We start from the raw sequence: 25,151 nt of genomic DNA, 5'->3' as shown, positions 1-25,151 counted from the left end.
TAACCTCATACTTTATACACATTTCAGTGGCACACAATAGCATCAGAGCAGACATTAATGAATAAAACCTGACAACAGCCTCATGAAATGGGAAAGTTTTAATTCCATTCTACAGAGAGGGAAACTAAGGTACAGAGAGATTATACAGCATGTCCCACATCTCACAGGGAATCTGTGGAAGACCTGTAATAAAAACCTGAACTTCTGTCTCTTAATCTTGTTCCTTCAGTATAATACCATCTTTCTTCCAGATGCTTACTAGCTTAGTTAGTAAAGGGTAATCACTGATACCACAGAGGACAGACTTGATCAATAGATCTCTTCACAGGTCTAGTGAATATTGTCATGGAGCATATGACCTGATTCAACATTTCTTCCTGTGCTGACATAATTTGATATCTGAATGTATTTCCAAAATTATGAAGCACATATTTAATGTTTTAAAAAAATCTCACACTGATTGAAATCTTCACTGGGCACATACTGAATACAGGTCATGATATATCTGCAGCATCTGCACTCAAAGCCCGCTTCTCACTCACTCCTATTTTAGTCTTCCCTTTGTAAGTCACCTCTACATTTTGGTTGTAAGCACTGTGCGGCGATGGCACTCTCTTTAATATTGTAATGCAAAGTTCCTAGCACGTTTGAGTTGCTGTAGAAATAAGAGATGATAATGAAGTAGGCCTGAACAGAAAGCAAGCTAGGATAGCATGTCAGAACAATGAGGGGAAAGAATGGGCCACAGATGTCATGTTAATACCTATAGAAAGAAGGAGATGAGGGCTAATAATGCCTTGCTGGGATAAGAATAAGGGTCGGTTTAATTCATCCTTCTTCCACACAAAGTAGAAATGAAAGCATATGAAAATTCTTCTAAAGTAGTGGTCCCCAATGCAGTGCCGTGGGTGCCCTGGCACCCGTCGGGACATCTATGTGCGCCCGCATACTGGCCGGCAGACAAGCATCTGCCAAAATGCCTCCGAAAAACGGCATCATCAAGAGCCGTCGCCACCAAAATGCCGCTGATTTTCGACAGCATTTCGGCAGTGACGCCTCTTGACATTGCCGCTTCTCGATGGCATTTTGGTGGATGCTTGGCTGCTGGCCACCATCCTCGGTGGCTCATTGTCCAGTGCCTGTCACCCAGAAAAGGTTGGAGACTACTGTTTTAAAGCATCCTTTGGAGAAATTGCAATGGACACAATCAATAGTGTGCTTCAGAAGGATGGAGGTGGCATGGTTAAAAACAGTCCATGAATAGCTCACATACTCATTCCTCATGTGTCTACAATAACTGGGGTAGATGTTCCCTACTGCTCTCCTGTCTTTGCAGGTGCTTGTTATCGGCGGGTAGCGATCACTCTATTGGGGATCTATTTATCACGTGTAATCTAGATGTGATAAATCGATCCCTGATCGCTCTCCCATTGACTGCTGAACTCCAGCTCAGTGAGAGGTGGAAGCAAAGTCAATGGAGGAGCCGCGGCAATCGACCCCGCACTATTCTCGTAGCTGAAGTTGTGTATCTTAGGTCGATCCTCCCCCCAGTGTAGACCAGGCCACAGACTGATAAAGACTTCTCTGGATATTGGTTATACTTAGGTAGCAAGATTGGTCATGCTTGAAAACCAAGTCCTCGCACAGTCTATATCACAGCTGTGAATTAACCTCATTCAAGAAGTCCTCTAACCCACAGTCTGTTACACACATATATATTTCAGTAACTCAAATGTTAGTTGGGTGTATTTTAAAATATCTTTATCTTACCTCTTCTCCCAATGAGCTCTAATTGGTACTATCAAGATATAGACTGATACAAATTCCAGACTGACAGAGCTGCTGATTACCTGATTATACATTCATACCCAACACAGTGGAAGCCTGCAAGCGGAACAGACCATTCGCATCATTCTGTAAGCAAGAAGTTATGATGATCACCAGCCTCTTCCTTGTGAGTGGAAAATAATGCAAGAAGCTGATCCAGCAACACTATGGGTGCTTCCAGAAGCTTAAGAAATGTTGTGATGGCTTCCAAAACCCATGTGCTCCCGGTGCAGCCCTGTGCTGTATTGTTGATTTTGCAAAGACAATGTGTTGGCGAGTTTCATTTGCTTTTTGCAATATTATGCACAGGGGAATCCAGATTAGACATTACAATTGTTTTTTACAGCTATTAACCTCTTTGTTGCTGGTTCTCCATTGCACTTGTGTTGCTGTCATTCTACCACATGCTGAGTTCAGCAGAATACCAGAGTATACCTGACACCTTTGGCAGAAGCAGCAACTGTTTTATCTAGGAACATACCAGCTGGTTCCCAACTTCATACAGAAAACATAGAAGGCTGAATTATATATTTTTATCATGGCAATACCTGATTCAATTTTAAAGGAGCATAGTTTGTGCTACCATAAAACAAACACAGAGGTACTTCCAGTGGACAACTTGCTATAACTAACTTGTTTGTTGTGCATGTGTTTATTTGAATTAAGTCCCCTTCAGTGATAGCTGAAGACTGTAAATCACTGTAATATATTAGTTAGCTGTAACCTGTTTAAGGACTTTTAACCTCTCCATTCCAGTTTTGTGTGTGTTTGCTACAGTGGGAACTGAGGCATACTTGTTCGTATGTCATATCGCTTTCTCCCACCCTTTATCTGAGTCCTCTGTTTAGAATATAAGCTCTTTAGGAGAAGAATTGTCTCTAAGCACAGAGCTTGCTGTGGCATCTAGGTGTGATATTACTCATAATTCAGCTTATGGCAAGGAACTGTGTCGTTTTCTCAACCTTCTTCTTAGTTGTATAATTTTAAGTCTAATATAGTTAAAATAGTTTCTCTCTCTTTAATTGTCTTCCATGTTCCTTCCTCGTTTGAAATAACTTTGTCTTGATGGAACAAATCCAGTAACGCTGGAGCTGTAGTTGGCCTAATGTCTTTAAAAAACCTCCCCTTTGGTCTTTGCTGCAGTGCTGCTTCCCATTGTGTTTGTTCTCAAGTAATGTAGCTGGAACAATGACAGCCCTGGAGTCTCTAATTGAAAGCATGTGACCACAGTTTTAAACTCCTGATGTGATTGCTCCTTTCAAGCCTGCTGTGAGCCATGCAGAAGGTAAAATGTTTGTCTAAGGTAAATAATATCCTGTTTCATTACTCAGCATTTGCAGGAGGAGGTGGCATTGCCCACGGTAGCAAAAAGGGTTGCTCAGAGCTGCCAGCTTGTTGCAACAGCTGCAATGCACAGTTATGATATGTAGCATTGTGGTATTAGGACACTCTAACCATTCAGCATGGGCTAGCCTATGAACTATTCTATTCTTGATAAATATATTTACCATTTATGTTCCTAATATTAATTTGGGGATAGTATGTACAGGCAGCTCATTGTTAGTGTTCTCCAAGAACAAGAAATCTTGTGGGATTATGCAGAGGATTGGGCGTGTGCCAGAAAGAGGAACGATGTAGACAGTAACATTTTAGAGCCAAATGAAGCAGTTCCATAACAACTTCCCATCCAAACGCTTTGAGATATAACTTTGATCTAGGAACAAATTTGAAGAAATGGAAACTGACAGCACATTGTAAGCTTTTCAGGGCAGGGCTGTCTTTGTTATTTGTTTGTGCAGTGCCTAGCACAATGGGGACCTGGCCTGTAGATGCTGCTGCAACACAAATAATAATAGCAGAAATTAGTACTGAACTATTATCTTCTAATCGTAAGGAATGGTAAACTGCCCACTACTTGTTCTATCTGATTTGATACATTTATTTTAAAAATATCATTGAGAAAAGCCTGGTTGGCTGGGCAAGGTCATCTTATATTGTACAACCTCACTGAATCAGACCTACACTGCCCCAATGGTGAGTTTAACGGGTGTTTTTTTTAATGAAGTGAGCAAAGAAGTGTGTGTGTATTTATAACAAGGAGAAATGGGCATGTCCCTTTGGAAAATCCTGAAATGACTCAGCCAATCTCCCACTAGAACAAAGAAGCTGTCTGAAATACACACAAATCATTATCCTCAAGCCTCTCTCTTTCTGTTTTACTTGCTAAGTGGCTTTGTGTGAGTGCACCCACAGATGAGAGGAAGTCAAGACTAGAGCTGTGACCATGATTCATGGTGAATAACTTGATTAATTTGTCCTTTTTTGTGTTCATTAATCATCTGAAATTAGATTTTCATTTCTTATTAACTTGTTTATGGGAACATATTTCAGACTATGGGTTGTTGACTATGGCCCTGGTTCAGGAAAGCACATGTTTTCCCCATTCAGACAAGCACTTACGTGCGTGCTTGATTTTAAGCATGTGTGTAGTTCCATTGTCTACACTGGGACTGTTCACATATGTACAGTTAACTCAATGAATGTCTTTGCAGGGTTTAACCATTCATTTTTACTATGCCGTCAATTACTCATTATTGTGGTGTCTGGTTACCTAAGTCACATGGTGAGACTTTTAAAATGACAAGCTTTTAAAAACAGAAGGATGGAATTGTCTGCATAAACACTTCAGGCCTGATACCAATACCACTTTTCATTTGGAATAACCCCTTTTCCCAACTCTCCCCAAAGATGGTTTCAAGTGAACCTTTAATAGTAAGATTTAGAACCATATATCCTAGATGGTGACTTATGAACTGTTGTTATTCATTATACGTATTTCTGCCATGCTAGGAGCACCAGGTATCCATTCTGTAAGGCACTATACAAATCGAGAACACAAAGGAAATCCGTGTCCAAAGAGTAAAATTGCAGAAAGCTCCAAAAAAAAAAAAATACTGTTAACACTTTCTCACAGAAATCATTGGCAAGTTATGACAAGTTTGTGGTTAATTTCTCTGACTTTCCCTTCCATTAGTCACAGAATCACTGACCTATTCACAGGGTTTTGGTTTGCAGAAATGTGAGGCCCAAGTTTTCAAAATTGCATGTCTAAAACGTGTCATAGTTAATAAGAGTAGCTGGATTTCAGAGGTGCTGACCAACTCCACAGCCCAATGAAGTCAGATTTGAAAATGCTGGACTACATTTTTTGTGTAAACTTAAGTCCTGTGTATATGACAATTACAACTCTGATAAGGAGTCCAATTCCAATGGGATATTCCATAGTATGTTTGTAACACGCTTCCCCCAAATATCTTAATTGTATGGTAATAAGCAGGGCTGCCGGGAGTGGGAAAGACGAAAGGGGTACTTTGCTCTAGGCTCCCAAAATGATGGGAGTGGGGCAGCCAAGCCAAATTTGAGTGTGAGGAGTTGTGAGATGGTGCATGGGGTTCCAATACCACTCAGGTTTGACCCACCATTAATAGTATGAGCAGTGACTCACCAACCCTGACCCGGCCCAGATCCCACAATCACTGCCACTGGCATCATCGCACCAATCCTGAGTTGACCCAGCAGGCTGAGAGCCTTGAGGTAGGAATGGGGCTAGAGCTTAGGGAGAGGTGGGAATGGGGAGGGCAGCAACCCCACAGCCTTTACGCTCTCTGACCTCAACCTCTCTCCTCATCTTACACTTTCATCTCCAAGTTACATTTTTTGGAAGGGTAGGGGGCCTAAGTTTCAGATTTTGCCCTGGGCCTTCAAAAACCTTTGGCTCTTTCTTAGCATATAGCTATAATGCTTCTATATTACAAATAACAGAGCTTCACACAACTTTGGTCATGTCTGGAACCAGGATCATATAGACTGTAAATGTTTTGGAAAATATCTGTTGTATGTTATTTGTGGCTCTTCTCTTTGTAGGCCATTAGGATAGAAACTGATGGAAACAATAAATGAAGCCAGTAAATAGACTTGTGTACAGTGAACTTAAAATTCCCTGTTTTATAAAAAATAACAATTGCACAGGGCCAGCATCATTAATGTTGATCTCAGTATACTTCTGTTGACACTGATAATGACCAGATGTTCAGTGAAATCCTATTAATCTCTGTTTCACAATTTCAGATGCTTCCTGTGTTCGGGCCAATTCCAAAGCACATTGAAGTCAATGGAAGTCTTCTGTTGACTTCAGTGGACTTTGGATCAGGCCTTTAGACATTTTCAAAAGCACAAAGGTTGTTCAGAAGAATACTAGAAATGCAGTCTCAAACAGATTTCACCGTGTTGTGAGAACTGTACATTGGTGGGCTTTGCAACATGCATCAAATCACACATTCATGGTGATGTGTAAGTAGAATCTAGATAAGAGGACAGATCATCAGAATTAAAATGGTGCAGGAAAAAGTTTGGCTCCTACAACTTATTTTACATCTTGAAAATCCTTTTTCCTCACCCTCCCAAAAGAAATTTTAATAGATAGCACAGGGGGAAGTCAGTTTTCAGCATCAGTGACTTCTCATGAAAAAGGATAGAAAATTAATTTAGGTCATTCCAATTTTTTCCCATACGTTATAACTTAAAAACTTTTCACTTGATGATGATTTGCTTCAGCTTTTAATCACTAATCTTTGCATCTCCATTCAGCCACCTGGTGATGGAACTGCAGTGGCAAGTGACACATATAGCATTAAAAGGCAGCACAGAGTAAAAGAAGACTAGATATTTCAAAGTATTTTGTTCATATTGCATGTGCAGTACATGTTAAGAAGCAAGCATTAAGAAAGGTGACACACTCATTGACAATCACTATTTGAGTTAACGCTAACAAGACAATTCTGTTCCCTTTGGTTCCATGAAAAGCAGAGTAGGTACTGTAGGGCAAATTCTCTGTCCTGTTTTGTTCCCTTGCCCCCAGGACTATGTTTGTTTTTCTTTTGTTGTGTAGAAAAGGACCAGCACAAATAAAATTAGTGAGGCCCCTGAGGTAAGCCAAGAAAAGATCTAGCAGGTGAATAAATAGCTGTCCATCAGAGAAAATTAGGAGGGGAAAAGAATCATGAACTTGCCAATGATTCAACGCTTTTGTCTAAGAAAATAAACAGTTTATTGCCAGCCTGAACAAATCACTACTTGTTCAGTATGGACTAGTTCCAAGCCAATGATGAGGGCATGTCTGGTACCAAATGGTTATAAGAAATCCTATATTCAAGCCCTTTTTTGGACTGCTTACTCATCTTCTGAGAACAGAAATAAAAGCAAATATTTTGTATCTTTTTTGCAAGATTTGTCAGACCAGGGTAATGCAGAAACATTGATAGCTGCACCAATACTTTGGGAATATCTACACTAGCACTTTTGTTGATATAAGGTATGTTACTTAGGGACACCCCTCTGAGTGACATAAGTTACACCGACAGAATGTGGACAGCTCTATGTTGGTGGGAGATGCTGTCCTGTCGGCATAGCTACCGCCACTCATTGGAGGTGCTTTAATTATGTCAATGGGAGAGCTCTCAGCTGTCAGCATTGAGCAGCTACATGAGTGATCTTACAGCAGCGCAGCTGCATCGGTACAGCTATGCTGCTGTCAGCTCACTAATGTAGACATGGCCTTTATAAATCTGAATTTTAGATGGATTATTAATATGGCTTGCTGCACAATACTGGCAGTGCCGCTGGGGACTGCATTTAACCAGTTGGCAAAGTTTGAGTGATCTTTTGAATTTTTTATTCCTAGTTAAGGGGTCAATTGTGCCTTTTAGGAACAGCCTGTTGTAAAGGGCAGTGCAGAGCCATAGTGCCCCAGAGGGAGAACCAGTTCCTCATTAATTGTGCTGTGAGGAGCAAAGTGATTGAATCACAGAGCTCAGGCCAGAAAGGACCACCAAATCATCTTGTCTCACCTCCTGTATTTCACAGCCTTCTGGAGACTAAACTATTGTTTGCAGAGAACAGGAGGGACCCCAAGGTGAACCACTGCTGGAGGGCCCTGCAGTGGCAGGGAACATATGTAGTGAGCTATAGCCAGATGATCCTAGCAAGTGACCTGCAGCCTATGCTGCAGAGGAAGGCAACCCCCGCTCCACCAAGGTCACCCTCGTGTTTCTCTCCTCTTACCCTTGCCCCCTGCACAACTGGCTCGCTCTGTTGGCTGGTTTAGAGAGGGAGGGATCCCCTGCTCCCTACTACTTTTTGTCAAGTTGCTTCTGGATGCGGGGGTGTTATTATGAGAACATGTTCAGATGAAGCAATTCAGTAGCAGCCCCTGTGCAAGGGCTGTGATTCTGGGCAGCCTATGCACAGACTATGTTAAGGGGAGGAAATAGTCCTTATCTTCCGCCAAAACGCACCCCACTGCATGACCACATAAAACCTGGTAACAATTTAGGACCTAAACCTTCCAGTGGTTTTCTTCAAAAATTAAGTATCTGCCTTGCCACAATAGTTGCAAAAATAGGGGAACTTAGTGCTTTATTGACAGTTTTCAATGGACATTCGCACTGATGGAGCTTTTATACCCCAAACTTCTTAATGGAGCTGCCCTATGTATCATAAAAGGCCATCGTGTCCTCTGTTCAGCTGTTTAAAACAAGTTGATTTGGACATAGTTATTGGATAAAGGAAACTATTAGTGTTTAAAATGTCAGAGTGATTGATCACATCTTAAAAGGAGGCAGATGGTACCATTATGAATTCCAGATCATTTGTATTGTGCAGCTCCAGGGAGAACTTTTGTTTTATTGATTGGGGGATGGGGCTTTTAATTGTTCAGTTCTTTTCTTTTCTGGTTTTTGTTTTTTTCTTTTTTGAATCAATGTAGGATTTCAAATGAAACCCTTCTGGCACATAAACAGTAACTCTATATATTATCTATGTTTACAATAAACTGCTTTTGACACTCTTTAAGGATCTGGGCCAGGATTTAAAACCCCTTATTCAAAGTTTGGAATGAGATCAAACATTGTGGCTTGGACTCATCCAGTGGTGTTCCCCCAAAGGAGAGTTAAACTGAGGCCTGTCTCCCCACCACCTCCCATCAAAGGAAATGAGAATGCTGTGGAACTGCAGACTTGATAGGGTAGTTTTCTAAAGCCTATACATATCCAGGCCTTGTCTCATTCCTGGGTTCATAGAGTAAGAAGCTAGGCTGCAGACCTTTTGTAGTAAAAGCCAATATGAGCTCCCAAAGTACCTGATGATCTCAATCCACTGAGGTGCCTAGAATTAGCCAAATGGGGCGACTATGGCCAGAGAGGGCTTTGTTGTCAGGGCACCCAGAAGTAGGGCTGATCAAAATCAAGAATTCTCAGTTTGTGGGAAATTTCCATTTTTTTTTAAAGTTCATTGGACTAAAATCTTTATTTCAAATTTTTCCACAGAATGAGAATTCTGATATGTCATCTAAAAAACATGGAGAGCATATTTTTTCTGTTGACTTTTGAAACAAAACTGATGAGGCCCCTTGAGCATTCTGGAGACCTGGCAGCCCTCTTTCTAGGCCCCCTGCACCAGAACAGGGCCCCCAGTAGTATCTCTACATTGCAGAGGGGTGGGCAAGCCTCCCAGCCCAGGGTTCATAGACTTGTGCCAGCAGGGCTCGTACTTGTGTACTAAAAATAGCTGCGTGGCCATTGTGGCACTGGCAGAGGCAACCCGTGGGGCTAGCCTGAGTCTCCGCCAGGGTTCTAGGGCTTCCAGGGCTCCCAAGCTACTTTTGGGCCACCTCTACCCAGGAAAGGCACAATGATAAAACCCAGGCCCTGTATTGTAGCTGTGTTACCATGTTGGAACGTATGGGGACAGTAATGGTGACTCCTGTTCCAAGGATTACATGCTAAGGCAATGCACAGTTTGCACCCTCTAGTTCCTGGCCTCAGTCTCTAGAATATCTCATAGGAACAGTCGCTGTAACTTGTTTTCTGTATTTCTCTAAACACTCCTGTTGCATTAATGAGTTTACTAGCCATTAGGTCTGTAAGTTCAGTGCTGATCAACTTTCACATGTTTAACTGTGCTATTAACATCTCTTGGTTGATAAGCACAAGAACAATTTTTTCTCTTTTGGAAAATAAAATCGTGTGTTTTTTAAAGTAATTTCCAGTTACATTACTGAAAACCTAAGCTAGACTCAGTTAAAAATGAATTCTAAACAGGTTTTAGTGTTAGTGCTGCTTGTTCTTCTGAAAACTGACATATATGTTTTCAATCTGTAATATTGGATCAGAAACAGGAAAAGGCTGCAGTTTCACATTCCCCTTGTGTTTTAATGACAGCTTCAAGAGAGAGGAAGGATAAGAAATATCTCCCCTTTAATGTGTTGGTTTTAGTTCATAAACTGTATATTATGCATACAGTGAAGAAGTTTGGTAGGTTTTTCAAATGCAGTTTACAGGCTTTTCAGAGTGATGAAAAGCTTTAGCTTATGTCAGTTGGAATTTGTGTCTCTTTGCAAAGGCCCGTGCTGTGTCATCCTTACTCAAGGCATAGTCCCAATCTGTCAAAAAATCGGCTTCAAGTCTTTCTGTACTGTCTGGCCTGACTTTTGCAATTAGTTAAGGGTTGTTGTAGGTTTAAAATATTGCTTGCTTTGACAGTATCCAAAATCCCTTACAGCGAAGATCCCTGTTTATTGTTAAAGCACCATCTAACCACAATGCGAAAAAAAGTTCCTGCAGAAATGAGAATTTCTTCAACAAAATGCAGATTTTGTTGAAGAAACCTTGTTGCTGGCTCTGAAGCTTTTGAATACAACTGAAACTGTTAAATTAGGTTGTTTTTCTCCATAAAGCCTGCCTTACAATTCTCATTATCCCATTCTCTGCCTTTTCTCTATCTTATTAACAACACAAAGTAAGAGCATGGACAATAAGGAGAAAGAAAGTACAAATATTGAGTGGAGTAGTAGTCAGTTTGATGTTAGACAGTTAGTGAACAGATTATAATTAATCTGGCTAGAAAACTGGGGGAGACCTAAGGGAAACATCTGAAAAGACTGAATTCTGGGCAATAAAATGGAGGCACTGGAACTACTGGCGCAAGAGGCCAAACTGGATGTTATAGGGATTATAGAAACCTGGTGGAATAGGACTCATGACTGATATCAGGGCTGGCTTTAGGCTGATTGCCCCGATTCCCCGGAATCAGGCCCTGTGCCTAAGAGGGCCCCGCGCCTTTGGCGCCTTTTTAATTATTTAATTTTTTTTACTCACCTGGCAGTGATCCGGGTCTTTGGCAGCGGGGGGTCCGCGGAAGACCCAGAGTGAAGGAAGGACCCACTGCCACTGAAGACCCGGACCACCGCCAGGTGTTTAAATCGGGCCCCACAGTTCCTAAAGCCAGCCCTGACTAGGATACAAGTATTGAAGGGTATGTGTAGTTTAGGAGTGATGGGGTAGCATTGTACATTAATGTACAAGAAATAAGAAGTGATAGTATGTACAAAACCAAATCTGTCTGGGTCAAAATCTTTGGGGAAGGATTGTACCAGACTCTATTAGGATAGTGTTAGGGGTCTGCTATAGATCCCCAGGGTCAATCTTGGCTATGGATACAGATCTCTTTAATATTATTAGAGAGAGAAATATATAGAGAGAAATATCTGGGAATTGTGTCAGAAAGGGGAGATTTTAACTTCCTGGGTATAAATTGGAGGACAAATGCCACTAATACTGTTAGGCCCAGTTATTCTTAGACATGGTAGATGACACTTCTCTTCATCAAATTGTCACTGAGCCAACAAGAGTGATGCAATTTTAGACTTAGTTTTGATAAGTAGTGAGCACATCACAGAAGATTGGTTATAGGAATAACCTTGGCTCACGTGATCATGAGTTGATTCCGTTTAAATTAAATAGAAGGATAATTAAAACCAAGTTAACTGTTGTGGTTTTTTATTTCAAAAGGGAAGACTAGGAAATTAAGGGATTTTGTTAAAGAAGTCCACTAGACTGAAGAGGTCAGGGATTTAAATGTGGAAGGAGGATTGGAATTTCTTCAAATCAACTACACAAAAACTGTCAGAAATTTGCATCCCAAGCAAGGGGAAAAAAAAATCTGTAGAGAAATGCTCCAGACCAGCTGAATAAATACCCATCTCAGAAAGGTCATTAGGAGTAAGCAGAGACCCAACAGAGAATGGAAAAAGAGACTGATCAGCAAAGAAAGCTATATCTTGGAGATTAGAAAATGTAGGATTAAAGTTAGAATTTCTAAAAGTTAAGCCAGATTTGCTCTTGCCAAGGAAATTAAAATAATAAACTTTTTTTGCTATCTATATATATAAAAAAGGAGGGATGAGGTTGTGTCACTATACAGTGTGAATGGAAAGGAGATTAAAGGTAATATAGACATAGTCTAAAAACTAAAAGAATATTTTCCCTCAGTTTTCAATAAGGATGAAAATGTGGAATGTGAGCATGAAGGCAGAATGGCGGATGGAAATGTGGTCATTTTCATTTTCATACACTCATCTGAGGTAGAAGAAAAACTTTTAAGAGCTTAGTGCACTCAAATCAGGGCGACTGGATAGTTTCTATCCTACAGTACTGAAAAACTGGCACATAAGATTGCTAATCTGGTAGCAAGGATTTTTTTTTAATCTATCTATTTTGGGAGTAGTATCATGTGACTGGAGAACAGCCGATGTCATCATACTTATATTTAAGAAATGGGAAAAAAGTGATCCACGCAACTCCAGACGTATTAGTCTGGCTTCAATAGTATTCAAGGTTTTAGAACAAACGGTGAAGAAAAGAATAATTAAATCCACAGAGCTAAATAGTAAAGGGGTTGTAATGCAACATGAGTTTACTAACATGCCAGACTAACCTGATTTCCTTCTTTTAGACAAGAACTGATTTTTTTAGATATGAGAAGTGCAGTGGCTCTAAACTACTTGACTTCAGTAAAGCATTTGATACAATACCACATGAAAATTATGAATTAAATTAGGGAAGATTGAGATCAGTACAAGCATTATATGGTGGATAAGGAATTGGTTAAAGGGTTGTGCTGAAAGGTGAATTATTGGACTGGAAAGGTGTTACTAGTGGAGTTCCTCAAGGATCAGTTTTGGAACAACTCTTACTCAATATTTTTATTAATGATCATGGCACAATATCAAATGAAATTTTTTGTTGACAAAATTTTTTGTTGGGGGCATCATCAATGTGATACCTGAGATGTTGATGACCTGGAGGACTGGAGTGACAGAAATGGGATGGAATTTAATAATACAAAGTTATGAACATAAGGTCTAATAATAATTTCTGCTACAAATTGGAGGGGCTCATTAGTTGGAAGTGACGAGGAAGGGTCAGACTTGGAGGTGTGGATCAATCACAGGATGACTATAAACCACCAGTGTGATGCAGCTGTGAAAAAAGGAAAATGCAATCCTACAATGCATCAGGGAAATTATTTCCGGTAGAGAGAGAGAAGTATTAATACATGGTCTTTCTCAGGTGCTTGTTTGCCTGGTTCTTGCTCACATGCTCAGGATCTAACTGATTGTCATATGTGGGATTGGAAAATAATTTCCCCCCAGGTCAGATCAGCAGGGACTTTGGAGGAAGGAATCACCTTCCTCTGCAGCATGTGGGTGTGGGTCACTTGCCAGGATTATCTGCACATATTTCCCTTCATCAGTTCCCTGCTATTTCAGGGGCCTTGGCCATTGATACACCTCAGTCTCTCCTGTCCTCTCCCTGTGACAAATAAGTCTCATCTACTGTGCACAGTAATACTTGTGTCTAATTTTGGTGATTGGGTATAGTGTGCAGGGCCCAGGTGGTGTTCGTGGCCTGTGATACACCGGAGGTCAGACTAGATGATCTGATGCTCCCCTCTGGCCTTAAACCCTGTGATTCTATTAATGTTGATAAGCAGTTATAATGCAATAGATTTCCTAACTTAGTTCTCTGGAGAGCAATCCTGGCTCTGTTGAAATCAATGGGAGGCTTGCCATTGAAATAGAGTTTAGTTGCTGAAATGTTTTGTGGTTGCAGAGAATCATATGACAATTAAAGTCAGCCAATGGTAATCCAACAACTCAGTTTCTGTGCCACTCCCAATATTTAAACTCCTGCTGATAGCCTAGTGACACTTCCCAGGATGATATTGACTAGGTGAAGCTCATGAAGCGATGTAGATCTAGAGAGAGACATATATGTGTTCACCAGGTATGAATCAATAATTTTCTGCAAGTCCAGTGATGAAATTCTGGCTCCATTGAAGTCAATGAGGAAGTTTTTTCCACTGAATTCTCTGGGGCCAGGATTTCACCCACAGTGTTTAACAGTAAATTTCCTGCCTTACTGTTTTAGATAAGAAGGTTCCCTCCATGTACTTTTCATTTATCAATATCCATGTGAGGTAGAGATGCACTGTCCTCATTTCACAAATGGAAGGAGAAACTGAGAAACAGAGAATTGTCCATAATCACAAAGAAACTCTGACACAGTCAGAAACATAACTCAGCTCCCTTGGTTCCCTTTGCCAGCTGACCAGGACGAGGGTGGTCTAGCCCAGTTGTTGGAGCAGGCATCAGTCTGATGCCAAAGCTAAGGGTCAAACTTTAAGGCAGGAACTGGATACCAGAGCTGAGGGTCAAACTGGAATCTGTAATCAGGAGCCAGAGTCAAAGGGCATACCAGAGGTCGGGAACTGGAGTGAGCAGGGTATCAGGCAAGGAAAGGTTCAAGGCAAGGGCAGGACAAAGGCAAGGCACAAGCAGCAGGACAAGGTAACACAAGAGCTGGCACAATGGTGGGCATGAGTGCTGCAAAGCCAACAAGCTGCTCCTACTGCTGGCTGAAGAGCCAGCTTGCTGGTTCCTGTAGCCAATCAGCCAGCATGGCCAATAAAGCAGCCCAGTGCAGGCCAATTGTACTGATGAGGCTGCTTGGAGACTAGCTCTGCTGCAGGCTCTGATTCCTGACACCTTTTACCTTAATTACAAGACCAGTCATCCTCCAATTCTGTTAATTTCAGTTAAAACCCACTTTCCCAATGACTTTCCACTTCTTGTCCCCCTCCATCTCTTTCACTTTCCTTCTTACAATTTTGGTAAATTTCCTATGATTACAGCTTTAGGTACTACCCTGAATGAGTTACTGTGCAACAGCACAAATGGAACTACTGAAGTCTGGGGGGTTTCCCTCCTCCTCCCCCACTTGAGTAAAGGTGAAACTTCAAATCTGCTCGGCAGTGTTAGAAATCGGTACCTCCAACAAAACAAAAGAGCCGTAAATGCTAATTCCCTGGTAGCTCTACCCCAGAGTACAGACAGACACTAAGTGCATTCTGAAAGATTCATTTATATGAATTTCTGTAGGCGGACAATAATCCAAAAGTGCTAGGTTGAATACTTTCGTATTTCTCAAAACTATTGTTTTCAAAAGCTGACTCCCTATGTTAGCTCTAAAGCCAATATTTAATTTTTAACAATACATTTTTATCTCTTTTCCTGGATTTGGAAACTGAAGTAGGGTGGAGTATAATTGGAAAGCTGAATCATGGGCCACAATTAATGTGATGATCAGCATTTTGTTGTGCATGTTAAGGATTGCTCCAGGCTGGAAAGTTTGCCAAAGCTGAGAGTACTGATTTTTTCTGTTTAGCTGAATGGACATCACGCTGCTTCCTAATTAGAACCTTGTGGTCTATTTTGTCAAGAAAATATCAAAATATCAAAAAATCTGCAGGAGTGGATACATCGTCATGTTTCTAACACACTTTTCATTCTAAGAGAAATATTATTTTGTAATGGAGACAACTTTCAAAATAGCTTGTGTATTAACTGACACAAACATTCTATTAGAGACTGCTGTGCAGTTATTAAGATACAGATTTAGGGGGAGCGGGGAGAATTGATAACCCATATAAAGGGAACAGTGGCATTTCTGCTCTGCTAACTTAGTTGCAAACTAGGTACGTCAGTGTTATGTGGGCTATTAAGAACATTAAATAATTTAGTTTCTTGATAGTGAAGCTAGACTTAATGTCAGTAGGTCCTTTAAAAAACACTATAATCCATTCACTAAAGCCTCTCTCTGTTTCTCCCCCTCTTTCTGCTTCACAGTTGAGCTTTCTTTTAGAATTTTCCGTGTTCCCCCTCCATCCTGTTACAATTTTTAAAAGTATGTTGTCTCCACATCTTTCTCTTCCTCCCTCCTTTTGGTTTGTTAAACAAACAAGAATCAACATTCAACAATAAATTATAGAGCTGGATGAGCTGCCAACACCACCACTCATCCAAATTTGCCTGTGTTCTGTCCAGGGGTGGCTTTAGACATTTCGCCACCCCAACATGGCATCATGCCATGGGGGGGTGATCTACTGAAGCCGCGGGACCAACAGACCCTCCATAGGCACGCCTGCGGGAAGTCCACCGAAGCCGCGGGACCAGCGGACCCTCCGCTGGCATGCCACCGAAGGCACTCTGCCTGCGGCCCTTCTGGCGACTGGCAGAGACCACCCCGCGGCATGTCGCCCCAAGCACACGCTTGGCGTGCTGGGGCCTGGAGCCGCCTCTGCTTCTGTCGTGGAGGGGAGGAGGTTTTTCTTCTATTGTTTTTTCTTGGATTATCCCAAATCTCTGTTCTGTAGGTTTATGACTTTTCTCAGCAGGATTATTACCTTAATAAGGCCATGGTATGCTTAGTACTGCTACTATGGTCACATGAGAATTCAGCTGGGTTTGGAACCTACCTGTTTCTTCTCTAGTGAGCATGTAGAACTGATAAATGAAATTGTTTTTAATTGTTCACTTTATTAATGTAACTTCTGTTCACCATTCACTACACTTGCCTACACTGTAACTTCTGTTCCATATTGTAATTCAAACCCCATTTTAAAACACTCACTCCATTTTGTAAAAGCTTCCTCCAACCTTCATTTTTGCAAACCCTGCTGTAATCTTATTAGTTTAGTTTAGATGTGTGAATGAGGTATGTATGAATGATGGAATCAACCTCCAGCCCCAGCCTGTCCTGATGAGATAAAGTTCAAATACCAACGGCTGAAGACCTAGACAACAGCCCTAAACAAAGTAAGAAGCATCCACCCTAAAAAGAAAAGGACAACAGAACAACAGAAGGAAGATCAAAGCCAGGTCCAAGGCTGAAAGTCATGCCTGCAATTGATGGGTGATCAATCTAAACCCAGAGGCAGCGTGACACAGCAAGACCTATAGACTTTGAATCCAAACTAAAACTGGGTAACAAACTGGGTAACATTCTGCTGCCAACATGGAAGAACATCGGTGCCTGCTCAACAGGGATCCAGCTCAGCCTTGTGCCCAGCTTTCCTGGCCAGTTAGCTGCCACAAGCTACGAACCCAAGCTGCAAAATCAAGCCATGAACTTAAGCTATCTTCAGGACTGGTAACTATGCAGCAGCTGCAGAACACCTGATGAATGTGAATGTGTGTGTGTGTGTGTGTATAGGTATTAGGTATAATGTGTGTGTATAAGAATTAAGATATTAGTTATTAGTCATAAATTGTTATCATAATAAATGTGGCATCTTTGCCTTGTCCCCTTTAATAAGATCCTGCTGGTTTTTACTGATCTAATATAATTGGTACAACAAGCAGCTTGATCTATCGTGATCAAATAAGAGTGTAAGGTACTGTCTATGTCTAGTGACAACAGCTGGTGTTATCCAATATTTTTCTACATCTAGTTTTCTTAGGATTGGGTCTCCTGGTTTAAACTTGGGCAAGCTTTGGCTGTTTTCTGCCGTAGAGGAATCCTCAGCAGTTATAGAGCCCCATATGCCAGAGAACACTGTGATTTACAGCTGGGAGACCTTTTGTGATTGTCACCAGTTGTGGAGTTTAAAGCTGTCCAAAGGCTAATGAGATCTCCTCTGTGGCCAGCACAAGACCAACCAGAGGATCAGGGTTTCTCCCCTCTGTGGTGTGGAGACCTTTTCCTCCTACATATTTCATTGCATCTCTTTAGGTCTGCACCAGACATGGATATGCTTATATTTTTACATTGCTGAACTGACAGGTCCCTGCTATGTACTCTGTTAAACCATTCTTCACCGTCTCATCAGCAGTTCCTGCACTTTTAGAACCTTCTGAGCTCTACTGTGCATTTTCTGCACTGGGCTTCTCCTTTAGCAGGACATTTTCCTCCCTATTTCTAGTCCTCCTTAAGACCATCTCAGTGTCTGCAGTTCAGGCGCTGACTTTTGTGTATGTATGTGTGCCATCCTCTCCTTTCTGCCCTCTTCTTCCCCCCGCCCCCCCGATGCGAGTGGCAGATGGGGCCTTGAGGGAAGAAGCCAGGCAGGAGCAGGGCCTCGAGGCGGCGCACAAGCAGAGCAGGGGGCAGGGCCATGGTTTGGGCATCGGGGCCCGTAAAATATTAATCCGGCCCTGCGGGTGCTGAGAACCCCTCATTTTTTTTCAGTGAGTAGTTAGGCCCTGGAGCACACGCAGAGTTGGTACCTATGAGGCTAGGAGATTAATTGCAGTGGTCCCACTAATGAGAGAGACTGTAACATACATTCGTTGACTTTATAGCTGTATAGGTTTTGAATGGATCCAACCAATTTACTTGTCCAACTAAGCTAGTAGAGAAAACACTAGCTATGACAAGAGAACAGCTTTCCACAAAGCAGTAATGGGGCTTCGCTATGATCAATTGATTGTATTTTGCACTTTGCCCCAAAATTGATGTGTTTATTTAAAAAAAAAAAAAACAACATCCCTGCACACACAGTCATGCTTGTCTACTGTGGAGAATGGAGAAGGAAAAATATCTCTTTGGTCCTGGCTTTTGTTCTCTCAAATTGTCTATGGATGTAGATGCTAACTACAAAAACAGAGGTTTTGAGAGAATGTTGACAGTTGATCTCATAGCCATCCTGCTGGAAGGCTTTAAGGCAGTGTGGCTTAGTGGATAGGACTCAGATTCAAGAGACCTGGGTTCTAGCCAGTGCTGCCACTATCCTGCTGGGAGACTGTGGCAAAGGTGCCTCAGTTTCCCCATATATAAATTGGGGATAATGATCCTTAACTCTTACATAACACTTTGAGATCTACAAATGAAAATCACAATATAAAAGGTAGGCGGTATTTTAATTAAGTGACATCTTCTGTGTAGGTCTTTAAGGCAACTTGATCCAACACAAACATACTCAATAAACTTCATTTTTTTGTGTTGTGATAACTGACATGTGACAGGAAGTAAGAGGCACTAATTTCACTATCCAAATGCTGTGAAGTTTCACCTTGGATCACCAAGTGACAGATACTCAGCAATTTTTCTTCTGATGTTGAGCACTTTTGACATGAAATACCTGGTCATAAGATAACAAAGATATGCAGGAAATGACTAACCCATTCTGGGATGAGCCAGCGTAAGTGCAGGTAATGGAGTGCCCCTAAATCTATTTTTAGTCTTGTCTGTCTACCTTGGAGAAACTGGCATTTCCAGGTCTGTATGGAAATGCCTGGTGTCCGTTAATAGTTTGAAACTTTCATTGCACTTCACTTGGACACAGATGGGGAGGAAACTTTCTTGCAGTACTGGTTACTCTGACTCTGACTTTTACAAACACTTGTTAATATGAAGATAAGAATTGACATAATTCTCGTAGGCTACCTCCATGCTGCAAGCTAGGGGTACGATTCCCCTCCTTGGGTACATATACTCTCACCAGCTGTCAGAGAGCTAGTGTGAGTATAAATAGTCATGTAGCTGTGGTATCATGGGTAGCAGCAGCAGAGGCATGGCATAGCCATATTTAGTGAATACTAAATCATATTCACTAAATATGGAATCATTGGAAATCATACTAATGGGGAAAACAAATAGAATGACTTATCCAGGCTGAATGTCATGTTTGCCAGTTTCTGAATCTAGCTGATTTCATATCTCTAATCATATCTCAAACCATACCAGAAGCCTCTGGAATAAACTTTAGAGTTTACCCTAGATGACACACACATATCCATTTGATCCTTTTAAAATGCTGACCAGTGGCAGGCAAGTGCAATGAAAAGGGTAACTTCCTTGTTCTTTATGGTGTCTATCCTATGCAATTCACAGTCTTCCTGAATTTTCTGTTGCAGAAGCATTTCCAATGATCTGGTCTGTGAAGTGTTGTAAATGTGTCTGATTTCATTCTCACCCTCTTCTCTGCATACATAACTAGCAAAAAAAAGAGCCCGATCCTCAACTGGTGTAAATGGGTGCAGCTCCATTGAAGTCATTATACATCAGCTGAAAATCTGGCCCACACTTCCTGTTACAGGCAATGATTTGAATCAGACTTGTACAAAAATATGGTTTCTACCAGAGCACTGAATCAAACAAGTATAGTCTCTGTTTTCCCCTTGCAGTAATATCATCACTGCTTATGTTTGACATGAACTTTATCTTAATCTATTTCAACTCTCAACTCTGTGCATGTTCCTGTTCAGTTTTTAAATCCTTTCCAGTAAGGAGTAAGTCAATTAAACTGTCTTCCTAAAACTTCACAGGAGTGAAGGCTTAAGAGCAATTCCCCAGAAAACAGATCTCAACAGGAAACCTATTAAAAGATGTATCACTGATTTGGCTTTGTCCTCCAAATGCTAAGAAATTCAGGGTTAAATGTGTCTGATCCTAAATTGTATGTGTTGTGCTTTCATATTGCGGGGGCTCTCAAAATATTCTTTCAAAAGAATCAGGTGCTGTGGAATATCTGCCTGGATTCTGATTGCATTGGTTTGTTTTAGTTTTGTGAAACTCCAACTATAGTAAGATCTTTCCTAGAAGTGGAAAATTAATAGCCCCTCATATTGTAATCAATGTTTTCCCAAAGCACACTAGTGATTTTAAACCATTAAATAATTTTTTTTCAATTAAATTAAATTTTAAATTCATTCAAATACTTAAGCCTAGAGTCACATGGAGTTACTCAAATGATCTTTACTAAATACAGTGGGATCTCACTTAAACTGGTGTAATTCAGACATTACTCTACTGAAGCCAATGGGGTTATAATGGCGTAAAACTTCTGTAAGTTAGTTTTTCTCTAACAATGAAATTGCATGACAAAACAGTGCAGTGCTGACACATGGCTATAAAATTACAGTTCATATGTTAGCCTTTCCAACGTTCAAGACAATAGCCATTGTCCTTCCTCTACCAAAGTTCTTTATCGATATCCTTACGGTAAAATAAAAAAATCCATTTTATACTGAATATTGTACACTTTTAATGGCACAGCTGTAGCCCCCAAATAAACAGATGTGCAGTTTACACCTGGCCATAAGGCTAACAAGAGAGACTTGTGATTTATGGGAGGCACTATTTACCTGTTCTCCTAATACAAGAACAAGGGGGCATGCACTAAATACTTTCATTTTCATTGATGTGTTCCAGCCCAGTAAATCTACCTAACTAACAAGAGGGCTGCTTTCAGGGCCTGAGTCCAGAAATGAAGCCTGACAGCATGTGGCCTGAAAGCTACAAAATAATGATTGATAGCAGGACTGGTGTTTCCATCTGCTGAGTTTTCCACCGTAATCACCAGAGTGGGGGATCAAAGAGTGTAGGCTCTTCTATTCTGACTCATCTGTCTCCTTATCTTCCCACCCTGTCCTTCAAAATTGTGGTGTTTGTTGTTCAGAATGTAGTTTCCAAATTCAGGCTTAGAGTGGGCATCTTTGGTGGGGAGGGGTGTTGTGGCTCAGGTGCTGCCTCTCCTCCGCTCCACCATGTGGCCTTGCAGGAAAACTGAAGAGAGGAGCCAGCAAAAGGCTACAGCTTCCAGGGACAGAATCAGCAAAGCAGGGACTGCTGCACTGTGTGTGTTTTATGTAAAATGGGACCCAATCTGAGTCACTTCTCCTCCTCCCAGTGCTCCGGGGGCTCTAGGATCCACTGCTGCCTGCTCTCCGCACCGCCTTGTAGCCCTGGGGAAGAAATGCAGGGAAGAGCCAGACAAGGACTCCATTCACTAGGAGCAGCTGAGCAGGAACCTTGTCCACCTTTGGACACCCCAGCCATTATTGTAGAATGTTCTCTGACAACCAATTAGCGCAGGCAGAGATTGTTTGCGCCAACCATCCACCTCCCTCACAGTCTCTTCACCTCAGCTTCACACCACACCTTCCCCTCCTTCCTTACTTCTCCCCAGCCCTGTCCCCCTGCCCTGCCTTCCCTTCACTTTTCATTTAGCCAACACCCTACTAAGCAAATCACCTCACCCAAAACATTAAAAAAGTGGCACTAACATGCAGTTTGCTGCCATCACATTGTTCATTCTGCTGATGTGTTCTGCCCCTTCCCCCACCCTGTATCTGTCTTGTCTGCTGAGACTGTAAGCTCCTTGGGACAGGGACCAGCTACTGCTCTGTGTTTGTCCAGTGCCTGGCACACCGGAGCCCCATCTTTGTTTGGCCATTGGCCACTACCACAATAAACAGGGCTAATAATAGCAGTAAGGATTCCAATAATGACACAGAAATGGATGAAAGGTTTTCTTAAAGTCTCGCATGTGTCCTACTCATTTCAACCATAGTCCATTTAAATGAGATGCATGCAAAGTGGTTTCCAACATAACTAATTCATATTATACAAGGGCACCAGCCATCATAGCCAGCCCTGGGAATTAAGGGCAGGGGGACAGCAGGCAGGGTCAGATTAACTTTTTATGGGCCCAGCACCACATATTTGTGGGCCCCCATGGGGCAAGGTGCAAGGGAGTGGGATGGTTAGTCTCCAGAGTGAAGGATGGGCTGGGGGCAATGAGGCACAGTGCGGCGAGAGCAGCCCTGCTCTGTGCAGCCCAGCAGGAGGACTCTGTATACCAACCTGCAGCTGCTAGACACACACTGGCCTGCCCAGCGCTGTACTACCAGCATCCCCCTTCCCCTTGAGAGCAGGCATGCACTGCACCTCCCCCCTGCCCAGCACCCTGCCCTTATGCCCAGCGCCCCCTCACCCAGTGACCTCCACCACAGATCTCTATGTCCAGCCCTCCCAGAGACCTCCCCTGCTGGCCTCCCACCACAACTGCACAGCAGCCTGCACACCACACCACACCAGCGCCTGCCACCCATAGACCTCCCCACTGCCCACCACCTTCTCGCAGTCCCACCATCACAGCTGCACAGCACCCCATATTCCTGAGGGGATTCTGTACCAAAAAATTAAAAATTCTCTGCACAATATTTTAAAATTCTGCAAATTTTATTTGTCAATAAATAAATGTGGAGGCTCCAACATGGCAGTGGGGAGCACAGACCACTGGTTGCATGGAGGTGGAAGATTACCCTGTAGCCTCCCCCCGACCCCACCCCGGGACAGAGACTTGGCAGTGAGGCTGCACCTGATCCTGACACAGTGCAAGGGCCAGGCCTGCCCCAGAAACACCCTAGGGCCCTGTCCCCCTGTGTCAGGTGCTCCAGGTGTGGGTGGGCAGGCTCAGCCCAGCAGCAGGATCCAAGTGCAGAGGGACTTGGTGTGGGGGATCCAGGTGGGAGTACGAGAGCTCTCTGTGGGGCAATCTGGGTGTGGGCTGCTCAGTGGGAGATCTGGATTAACAGAAGCTCATTGGGGGGTTCCAGGTGCAGGGGCAATGGGACTCTGCAGGGGATCCAGGTGAAGGTGTTTGGGGCTGAGCAGGGGAGGTCTAGGTGCAGGTGGTTGGGGCTCAGTGGGGAAGGTGTCTGGGGGGCTTATCAGGGTGGTACAGATGCAGGGGAGATGGGACTTCTCAGGGTGAGGGTTCGATGGCCCTGCTTAACAGGGGAGCCCCAGCTTCTGCCAAGGGGATGCTGCACACTGGGCTCCAGCTTCCCCCTTGCCCCTTCTTCACTGCTCCATCGCCTTCCCACCCCACCCCCTTATTTCCCCCGCCTCTTTCCCCCAACCCCCACTTCCTCTGCCCCTTTCTCTTCCCCATCCCATGCCCTTCCCCACCACTCCATCTTCTCCCTATCCCACCCCTTCCTTCCCCACTGCCTCTTCCCCCTGCCCCTGCTTCCCTCATCCCATGCCCCTTCCTCACTGCTCCATCTCCTCCCCAGGCTTGGGGGGCAGAGGGGAAACTGCCCCCCAGTACTCACCAGCAGAGCGGAGTGGGTTGGGGCCGGGTAGCCCAACTTCCTGCCACCTGGTGAGTGCAGAGTGAGTATAGGGCTGGCCACAACCCCAGATGGCATCATTGTGACCACTTGCTAATGGCATCCTTTCTTTACCAGGAAGTTTGATTTCAATCTATCCCAGTGCTTCTAATACATGCTGGGATTGGCCAGTGGTTTGCACTGGGCAGAAGCTGGCCTTCCCATGCTCTGTTCTCTTGTCTCTGCAAAAATTCACTGCTTGTTTTGTAGGAGGCTTGGCAATTGCCCTGTGCTGTAGTTTGGATGGGGCTGCAGGCCTTGATCACTCCATAGGTTAACAGGATGCTTGGGACGTGAGTATCAGGAGAGGGACATCAATGGCAGAGCAGAATGGCTGTTGCCTTTCCCCCCTCACTACTGCCAGGGCAGGTGCCTGTAGGGTTTAAGCTTGCCTGAACTTAAAGGTTTAATAAAGTTGCAGCGATTTGGTCATAAGATTCAAAATTTGTTTCTCTCATCAGCACCCTGCCATTAGCAAGAATTTACTGATAAATGAAGGAAAGAGAAGTGAACTTCACTGCACATAAAATACAATATGGTTCCAAACTGGAAATGTAAGAGCCAGCATTTTCTCTTTGCTTTTCTCTTCAGGCATGGATGGTTCGGGGGCAGTTCACTTGTCCGTGCAGTATTGAAGGCCAGTGAGAATACAGCAGGAATATTTCTAGCACAGTCTAACAGAATGTTCATCCATCAAGAATCAAGGGACATCAGTGACGCTCTGCCAGCTGCTTATCCTGAAGGTAATTCTGAAATACAATCTTTCTGCAATGTTGCTTTTATTATAACCTCAATCTTGGCAGTCTGGAAGTTACTTAATTTGATATACATATCACATTCCCCCCACTCTCCAAAGCCCCCTCCCAATTTTTGTTATTTATTAGTATGTTATGCTAATAGAGTAACTGATCGTAGTAGTAGGCTTTTATCTTCTGTGTGGACTAGGCACTGGAGGGGGTGGAGACACACACTTTGTCAGTGGGTTTTACAGCTATTTGATATACAGGAAGTGAATGTTGATACTCAGGAAGCGTAGAGGAGCATGCTCTAGTGATTGCAGGCTCTTCAGCTCTTTCCCACAACTTCTCCCTATGCCTTTCTGTTCCCACCTTCTGTCCACCGCTCCTGCCCCTGTACATCCCCCTGTCCATAGCTATTCTCCCTCACTTCTCCCCTACTCCTCTTCTTC

The 25,151-nt window shown here is 42.8% G+C and overlaps 1 protein-coding gene across 1 annotated transcript in view; it reads left to right on the top strand.

The window, feature by feature from the left end:
• The window catches only part of FAM124B (family with sequence similarity 124 member B), a 108,168-nt gene extending 83,492 nt beyond the window's left edge, over positions 1-24,676 (top strand). The window contains exon 4 of the mRNA XM_050964079.1: positions 24,554-24,676. Coding sequence (XP_050820036.1) covers positions 24,554-24,607 — 54 coding nt within the window. The 3' untranslated portion in view covers positions 24,608-24,676. The remainder of the gene's footprint in view (positions 1-24,553) is intronic.
• Positions 24,677-25,151: the final 475 nt, after the last annotated feature.

This window comes from Gopherus flavomarginatus, chromosome 8 (genome assembly GCF_025201925.1).
Source record: "Gopherus flavomarginatus isolate rGopFla2 chromosome 8, rGopFla2.mat.asm, whole genome shotgun sequence".
Taxonomy (NCBI): domain Eukaryota; kingdom Metazoa; phylum Chordata; order Testudines; family Testudinidae; genus Gopherus; species Gopherus flavomarginatus.
The sequence above is the reverse complement of the archived record's forward strand: the minus strand, read 5'-3'. Positions and strand labels throughout refer to the sequence as shown.